Raw genomic sequence first — 8832 nt, 5'->3', positions numbered from 1 at the left:
TTTTTTTTTTTTTCATTTGTTTTGCTTCGGTTTATTTTGATTTTAGGGTTTTTTGTTTTGTTTTGTTTTGGTACTGGGGATTGAACTCAGGACCTTGCAGGCAGTGACAGCACTGACCTAAATCCCTGGCCCACCTCACTCATCTTTTTAATGCTGGATGCCAAAGCGAGGGGTGAGGGAGGTGGGAGTGGGTGGGTGCAAAGCTCTTGGGGTCCCGAGGGGTGAGTGGTCCTAAACCCTGATAAACTCTAATCACAGCGTTAAAGGACCCTATGGCCAGAAGAGCCTCATATCATAAGGCCTACAAATACATCATCAGAAGCCCAGACCTGTTTACTCATCCCCCACCAATGAACAGTAGCCACAATGAAAACAATAACAAAATAATAACAGATGCCATTCACTTGACAAGCACTATCTCTGATCTTCACCACCACCCTGAAGGAGGGATGTTTACTCCCACTGTACAGAGAGAAGACAGTCAGAGAGGGCACATTATATTTGCCCAGGTGAGGAAGCAGACAAACTAAGATTCAAACCCAGACCTATCCCACCAGAGCCCAGGCTGCACCCCCACTTCCCGCCCTGATGAGGGGTTCTTCCACTGGGTTCCTGTCCACAGAGGTAGCATTGCTGTGTCCAGTATCTATCCTTAGCCACTGTGGAATAAGGCTGTGTCCACAAAGAATGCAGTCCCCTTCCCATTCTGTAGGTGAGGAAACTGAGGCTTCTCTGAAAGCTAGGCCATGCCCAGGAGACTGAAACATTCAGAGTACAGAGATATCTCAATGCAACTTGTCTGATATCACACTACAAAAGTGGCCCAGCTGGGATCTGACCCCAAGCAGTGAGGTTTCAGAGCCTGAGCCCTTAACCTCTCCACATCACTGGCTGCCAGGAGCTAGGACCAAGTCCAGCCTGAATTGACCCAGCTGACCCTGTACTGCCACTGTTCCTGGCCATCCCAGAGCCCCCAGCTGCGCACAGGAGCCGAAGGAGTCCCCTGGGCAAAGGGCAGTAAATAGCTGCCACCTGCTCCTGCTTGGTGAGTGAGAACAAGCAGGGCCCTTTGCCCAATAGAGGAAGTTCCTGGGCTGACACAGAAGGCCTGCCCTAGGTTTCCAGCGCAGCCTGGGTTCAGGATGGGCTACTTCCGGTGCCCATTCTGCATGAGCAGGATATAAAGCCCCCTCCTAGCCACCAGGCCAACGGGCATTGCCCCTTTAAGCTGTCGGTAGCTGGCTGGCATGCCCGGTGGGTGAGTCAGCACCCAGTGCCCGCTGACTCACCCACCGGAAGCCTGGCTGCCTCAGCCCCATTCCCCACATGGACGGCTGAGAACTTTGCTCCGTTCAGGGCCTGAGCCGCAGGCTGGCTGATAGAGAGTTTCCTGTGCGTCACACCAGGGGTGGGGGAAGTCCCCGAGGTGCCACCCTCCAATCTTTCCAATAGCCAGGATAGGAGGGCGCCTGCAACCACAGCTGGAGGGCCAGGTTGAGACAATGCTTCCTGAAGCTTTACTGGACAGCCAGAGCAGCCATGTTAAGATCAACCATGCAGTGCCCAGCAATGGCAGTCCCAAGCGGCAGGGGTAGCAACATGACACAAAGACAAATGTGACTTGCAGAATGGGACCCTGCTGACCACATGTGCACCTGCACACTGGCCCCAGCACCAGTTGCCTTTGCCCTCTGATCCCAGCCAGAGATGACATGTGGGCAAGGAGGCCAGAGAAGCAAAGCTGTAGGCCTCATGCACTCAGGGAAAACTCCCCAGGCCTGTGATACAGGGGACAGGTTAGGTGCCTGCTGCCAGGCAGGAAGCTCAAAGGTAAAGCTCCAGTAAGGTCAAGTGCCAGCCACTCCCTGCTTTGTTCAAATTCCTTTGAGAAGGTAGAGAAGAGCTCCAAGTTGAGGCTCAGTGCCCAGGACAAGGAGGGCACAGGTGAGGACCCCTGCTCTGTAGATTCAGTTCAGCCACTTCTTGTAAGACCTTTGTTTTCCAATAGATGGGACTGCTATGAGTATGCAACGTGCCAGCTATAAAGGGCTGTGCACACAAGAGGCAGCACTTCTCTCTCAGTCTACCCTCAGGCTTGGCTAGTTCTGGGTGTGATGAAGGGAAGAAATGGGTATGCTACCGCTCAGCTCAAACAGCCAGTGCAAAAATGGGACAAGGGAGCACTGGAAGGCCACTGTGGGGACCAAATATGGTGAGGCCCTACCTCCATTTGTCACAGTTGTGTGGTTTTGGCAAGGCAGATAGTTCCCCTGAGCCTCAGTCTTCTTACCTGTCGGTGAAGCTATGAGGAACAAATGAGACAAGGCATGGCATGTGGAAAAAGCTTGACATATGGTAGCTCTTAGGAATTTTGGTGACAGGTCATTGTGGCTCCCCATCACATCCTTCTCCAGACCCCAAAGAGGCTACAGGGTCCTTAGATCGTGGGGAAGGCCCTGATCTCCAACCAATCCACCCAAAATCATCTGTTATCTGGCTTCACAAGTGTGAAACTCATCCTGGCTCTCTCTGCAGAGAGGCCCAGGGAGGGCAAAGCTAGGCCTTAAGTCACACAGCACATGGGGGTCAGTGGCACCCCTTTATCCCCACAGCACCTTTCCATCACACCATGACCCCCTCTCCCTTTACCACTACAACTGCAACTTTTGTTTTGATGAGGCTTCTCCTGCCTGGAAGAGATGAAATGCCTTGCTTTGAACAACAAACACTGCTCCCAACCCCTTCCCTAACTCTCCCAAGCAAAGTATCTGATTTCCCGGTTCCCAAGCTCCACGAGGTCTGTGGATGGCAAGTCCCTCCCCAGCACCTCCCCAGCAAGTGCCTCCGAAGTTACTCACAGCGGTTAGGCAATGGTCAGGGATCCAGCCTCCCACTTATGTAAGACGTAATTACCCTGCCCACCCAGCTCAGCCCACAGACACCACAGCCACCAGCAGCAGGGGCCAGGAAGTGTTCACACCTTCCCCAGAACCCCCAGTTTGCCCAGGTCTGAGCCCCTCCAAAGAAGAAGAGGGAAAACCCTTGCTGAGGAGCCCTCTAAGTGTCCCGTTACCTTCTACTCTCTGGAGCTACAGTCCAGAGGTAAGGCCCTGACCTCACATGACTTAGACCTTTCCAGCAAGAAAATGGTTAACAATAACAAGATTTGCAGAGGCAGCCCCTTCCTGACCACCTACTATGTGCTAGGAGCATGCTGAACTCTTTGTCACTTCACCCACACTTGCTTAAAGCATTTCTGCAGTCACAATCTCAAGTCATACTCCTGATGTTCACTTTACAGATAAGGAAACTGCGGCCCAGAGACATCAAGAAGCTTGCCAGGGTGAGGCAGCAGCAGGTTGATAGAGCCAAGTCAGCTCATTCATTACAGCTATGTCCGGTTTGGAACTCTCACAGCCCAGCCTACTGAGACTTCAACATGCCAAAAACATCCTTTCCTCTTCCTGAAAAAAAAAATCCCCCCTTTGCCCTCCAAGTCTTGTCCTCCCCCCTCTGCATGACAAATCCTGCTGCTTCGGCTGCCCCAGCCACCACCGCCACCTCACAAAAATTTCCAGGAAGGCTAGTTACTTGGAGAAGACCAGCAATCCCTTTGCACAGCCAGCACCCTGGTCTGGCAGCCAGCCCAGGTCCTGAGCTGTAGACAGGCTGGGAGCAATCAGCCCAGCAGACAAGGTGGCACAGCAGGGGGTAAGCGCTCCAAGAGCAGAAAGAAGCATGCAATTTAAGTCAAGGAGAAGCCACAGAGAGGGATCTGTGCTAGTGAAGGATGGGAGGCCAAGCGACCATCGGAGACAGAGCTGCAGGATGAGCTGCAGGCCAGCTAAGGAAGGGCAGTGTGGAACCTTCAGGGATGGAGAGACCTTTGGGGGATGGGGAGTTGTGAACTAAGGTGTAACCAGGGCACCCGCACTGTGGGCACAGGGAAGTTTCCAACAACAGTAACATCTTTGTGGCCCAAATGGAGAATAAGACTTAAATTCCAACTCCCAGTCAGGGGCTAAAAGGCAGGGTGGTGCAACCCAATGACCCATCGGGGAGTAGAGCGAACCCACCCTGGAACCAAGGGAGTTTCTGCCAAGACTGCCAAGGAGGAGTTCAAGGTGATTCCTGACCTGAGGCGAGGTGACCAGAAGGAGGTCCTAGCCTGAGTTCAACCTGGGAGATCACAGCCTTAGTACAGTCCCAAGGCCTAAACTGGGGGGTCTGGATGAAGTGTCGGTCTGGGGCCGGACCCGGGGTCCAAATAGAGGGTGTTCCTGGGCCGGAGTACTGTTTTCCAGGCCCAGCACAGGATAGGGAGAGACCACATGGAGGTCGGTGATCACAGCCTGACCGGATCCGGCTGGGCGCAGGGGTCAGGCCGCGGTGCCAGCGGCGCACCTACCTTTGGACTGGGGCAGGCTGGCAGGCTGACTCGAGGCAGTCGACTCCATGCTGCAGACGGATCTCAAGAGGCGGCGGAAACTAATCTAGAGGGCAACGGGCTCCACCCGGGCCGAGCGTGCTCATGGCTGAGGGCGGGTGGCCCGGGCGCGGAAGAAAAGCAGAGGTGGCAGCTGAACCTAGTACGCGTCCGAGATAGCCGAGGCCAGATCCATACTGTGAAACGCCGCAGGGGCCCGGGCCGGACAACGACGACGCAGGCTCCGCCCAGGCACTCCGATTGGTCTTCCGGTCTCCAGGGCCCGTCCCCTGCCTATCACACACCGGCCAGGGGCTGTCTGTCAAGCACAAGCCTTACCGCCCAAGAACTCAGGGTCCGGCCCCGCCCGCTGTCTGTCAAGCCCGCTGGCCACTCAGAAAACCAAACCCCAGTCAGGCTCGGCCCCTCCCGTGCTAGAGCCACTTCCCTTCGGCTGCCTGTCAAGACGCAATCTCCACCCACTCTCCAAGAGTCATAGAGCCGGCCTCCCGCCTGTCAAGCTCAGGCCTGGCCCCTTACACACCTCCAGCCTCACAGTCCCCTGCAAGTGCCCCGCCGTGAAAGAGTCTCGGTGTGTCATCCGGAAAAACCCCTGAGATTCCCGAGACCGACTGGGTGGATGCTGCGGCAAGGTTAAAAGTTTGCTCCTGTTACCTGGATTCAGGTCTGACTTGACAATTGTAGTCCCGGTGACCTTGGGTGAGTCGGTGACACCCTGGGCCTCCGTTTCCACCTGCGTGAAAGCAGGGATAACAACCCTGCACCCCACACACACCTCTTGAGAATGCGAGCCTGGCGTTGGCGGTGGGAAATGGGTAAATGTTTGTTGATTGACTGTTGTAAAGGGTTTAGCTAGCACCTTGTCTAGTATGCATGTATTTATTCCTGCCTTAGCAAGCATCCACGGGTGCCTGATTGTGCCAGGCACCGTGCCAGGATGCGGATGCAGGTGTAAACCTGGAGGTGATGCAAGTAGCTTTCTTGATTGTGTCATTGATTGTGTCATTAGTGTGTCACAGAGGGAAACAGAGTCGCAGCTGATATAAGGTGTCATTTCAACACATTTCACACCCTTTGGCAAGCCATCCTGACTTTCCTGGGCCTTGTTTCTCTCCTGTCCACTTGCTTATCTGTATAATGACTAACTTGGCCAGCCCACCCTCTGTTCCCACTTAGATCCTAGGGGATTTCAAGAGCCATTAACTATTCTGGTGCTGCAGTCAGGTGACTGCATGGAAAGCCAAGGTTGGCAAGGCAGGAAAGGCAAGGCAAAGGTCAAGAGACCAGCCCCTGGCAGCCAGGCAGGAATGAGTGTGTGCTCTATCAGGGACCTCACCTGAGGGAAGCAGATTTCACCACCTGCTAAGAATGCTGGTAGCAAAGGCTGACCTCTGCTTGTAAAATGGGGACCCTGCAGGCCCCGCCCACACAGCATCGGGAAGGATCAGATGAGATAAGAAAGATGTTACAATTACCATTGTTCTCCTGTGTCTCTTGCTCACTCTCTCCAGGCAGTGGAGTGGAAATCATGAGTTTTGGACTAAGGCAGACATGGGTTTGAATGCTAACTCTCCTGCTCACTAACCAAATGACCCTGGAGAAGTCACTGAACAGCTCTGAGCTTACTTATCCTGTGGGACAGTGAGGTCTCTGAGAACATTTTCATGGGTACAAGCTCAGAAGTGTTTGACCTAGGGCCTGGCACTTGCTATGTGGCTGGGGAATGAGCTGGTAAACACACTGTGGACCACTTCCAACAGGAAATCATCTCCATTGTACTACCCCTAAGTGTCCCGAGCACCTTGGGACCTGCACTTACCCATCTTTAACATGTGCACCCAGCTGCAGGTACTTCCTTACAAAACTGCAGGCCTAGTGTGGGAGGTTTTCTGGGCTCAGGCCCCTGCCAGCTGTTCTGCTCCTCCCACCCTCCCCCTTATTTACTAAGTTGAAGGGTCTTAATGCTGCCCCTTGATCATATCATTGCTGCCCACCTCAGGGCTTTCCCTTTGCTTCTTCTTCTATGTGGACCATCTTTCCCATCCTCCACTCCATGTTTCCTGGGGCTGGTTCCCTTTCATCCCTCAGATCTCCTCCTAAATGAATGCCTCAAGAGGCCTTCCTAGTCATGGACCCAAATCAGCCTTAATTCTCTGCACAGCTTTTGTGCCACCAATGACTTGCCTACTGGCTCTGTTTCTCATGCAGCTTTCCATTCCTCCTGAGCAGGAATCCTGCCCATCTTATTTCTTGCTGCATTCCTGAGGCATAGCCCAAAGCCACACATACAGTAGGTGCCTAATAACTATCTGAGGAATGAACAGAGGAAGGAGGAAAGCACACTGCAGACAGAGGTGAAGCGTATCTAGTCCCATGCCAGCCTCCCAGGCCCCAGGGTGACTCAGATATGGTTCTCACATACAAGGAGTTTGTGGCTTAGTCAGAGAGCCTGACAAACAGCCCAAGAATCACAGAACTCTATGTGGGGTGCTATAAATAGATGCATGAGCAGGAGTCCCAGGAAAGGGCCCGACTCCACCTGGGTGGGGCCAGGGAAGGCTTCTCAGATGAGGTGACCTTGACACAGGACCTTTAAAGCCCAGTAGAGGCTCTCCAGGCAGAGACAAGAAAGAGCATCCTAGAAAACAGCAGAGTGTGGGTGAGTGTAAAGGCCACACGGAGGCCTTGCTATGCTGCAGTGTAGAGTGCTGGGGTGAAGAGCATGGCTAGGGTGCCATCTCTTCTCTCAAGCCATGTTGGCCTTCTTCTGCCTCCAGGGAGCACACTCAGGCCAGGGAATGTCACAGACTCTCAGAAAATGGAAAAGCCATTGGACATAGTTTCTACTAGGCTGCCTGTTGCCCTGAGTTCTAGGAAAAAAATTACAAATGCATCTCTCTACAAATGCTGGAAAACTGAGGCTCAGGAGGCGTGGCCCAAGTTAGGGTGTGAGTATGACTGGGGTGCAGAAAGAGGATGACCAAACCCAGGACAAGGGTAACTCATTCATTCAATCATTGAAGAAATGTTCATTGGGCATGTGCTGGGAGGCACAGCACTGAACAAGGAGGAGTCAGTTCCTTGCACTCAGGGAGGGGACGACCTCAGGGACAATGCAGACATGCAAAATGCCTAAGTGGGATACAGCAAGTTAGGGCATGACAAACACTGTGGGGAAAAAATAGAAGCGGTGCCAAGGAATGTAGTGAGGGCTGAAAAAATATGAGAAAATTAAAAAATGGAAATAGTTTGTTAATGGGGAGGGGAGAAGGGGGTGAAGGGAGGGCAGGGACAAGGGGAAAAAATGAGAACCAAGACCTGTCATGTGAAGGTACAGGATCCCAGTAATGAATGTAACAGTATTATAGACCTAGACTGTACCAATAAACTCAATAAAAAGGAAAAAAAAAGAGTTCAGCTACATGTTTGGACTCCTTTCTCTACTACTAGTAAAAAAAAAAAAAAGAGAGAGAGAGGTCAGGAAAAGCTTCCTAGAAGGTGACATGTAAGCATAGATCTGAGGAGGTGAGGGAAGGAAAGAGTTCTCAAGGCAGAGGGACAGCACATGCAAAGCCCTGAGGTGGATGGCTCTTGGGGGAGACAAGGTAACCAGTGTGGCTGGGTGGTAGGAGGTGAGGGACTCTACTCTCCTATGCACATCATGCACATGTGTTCACACACCCCGGCAGTCCCACTCTCATATGGTGGCACACTCTAAGTGCGCGCGCGCACACACACACACACGCTTACAAATGGAATGGGGTGCAGAAACAGGTGCACCAAAATGGAGCAGCCATAAGGTGCGGGCGCGTCCACAGACAACCCTATTGCACACTCCACAGCTTGCTGGCCCACAGCGCCCTCTGGTGCCCAGGCCCAGCACAGCAGCACTCTGGGGTGCTCTGTGCAGGACCTGCAACCTTAGAGGCTGAACCATCCAGGCTGCTCCTTGTCCCCGGGCCTTCTACCCTGCAGCCAAAAAGCCTTCCAAAACAGGGCTGTCCAATCCAAATGATAAATATAACTGTACTGTATATTTAAAAGTACCAATAAGCTCAATAAGAAAAAACAAAAAACAACAACAACAAAAACCAAACAGGGCTGTCCATACTCTAAACGCTTCTGTGGTTTCCTAAGCCAGGAACTTCCAAACTCTGGTCCTGCCAATGTTTCCAGAAACTCCAGTCCAGCAGCTCCCAGCCTGAGCTTTCCCCTTGTATCTTTCTTTGTAAAGGCTGTTTGTTCCCTTGGCCAGCAATGCCCTTCCCTGTCTTCTTCACTTGACATAGTCTCGCCCTGCTCCTTACCCTGCCTGCACCTCATCCATCCCCTCTCATCATCTCTCTGTTTCACCAGTGGCCAGAAGCCCATCTGCCTCTCCTATA

At 52.8% G+C, this 8832-nt stretch overlaps 1 protein-coding gene across 1 annotated transcript in view; it reads right to left on the bottom strand.

Moving 5' to 3' along the window:
• Nucleotides 1-4667, bottom strand: part of Map2k3 (mitogen-activated protein kinase kinase 3) — a 26889-nt gene extending 22222 nt beyond the window's left edge. The window contains exon 1 of the mRNA XM_010618170.3: nucleotides 4409-4667. Within this exon, the coding sequence (XP_010616472.1) occupies nucleotides 4409-4457 (49 nt within the window). The 5' untranslated portion in view covers nucleotides 4458-4667. The remainder of the gene's footprint in view (nucleotides 1-4408) is intronic.
• Nucleotides 4668-8832: the final 4165 nt, after the last annotated feature.

Source organism: Fukomys damarensis, unplaced genomic scaffold (genome assembly GCF_012274545.1).
Source record: "Fukomys damarensis isolate Sample0158 unplaced genomic scaffold, DMR_v1.0_HiC HiC_scaffold_13, whole genome shotgun sequence".
Taxonomy (NCBI): domain Eukaryota; kingdom Metazoa; phylum Chordata; class Mammalia; order Rodentia; family Bathyergidae; genus Fukomys; species Fukomys damarensis.
This window is presented reverse-complemented; position numbering and strand designations above follow the sequence as displayed.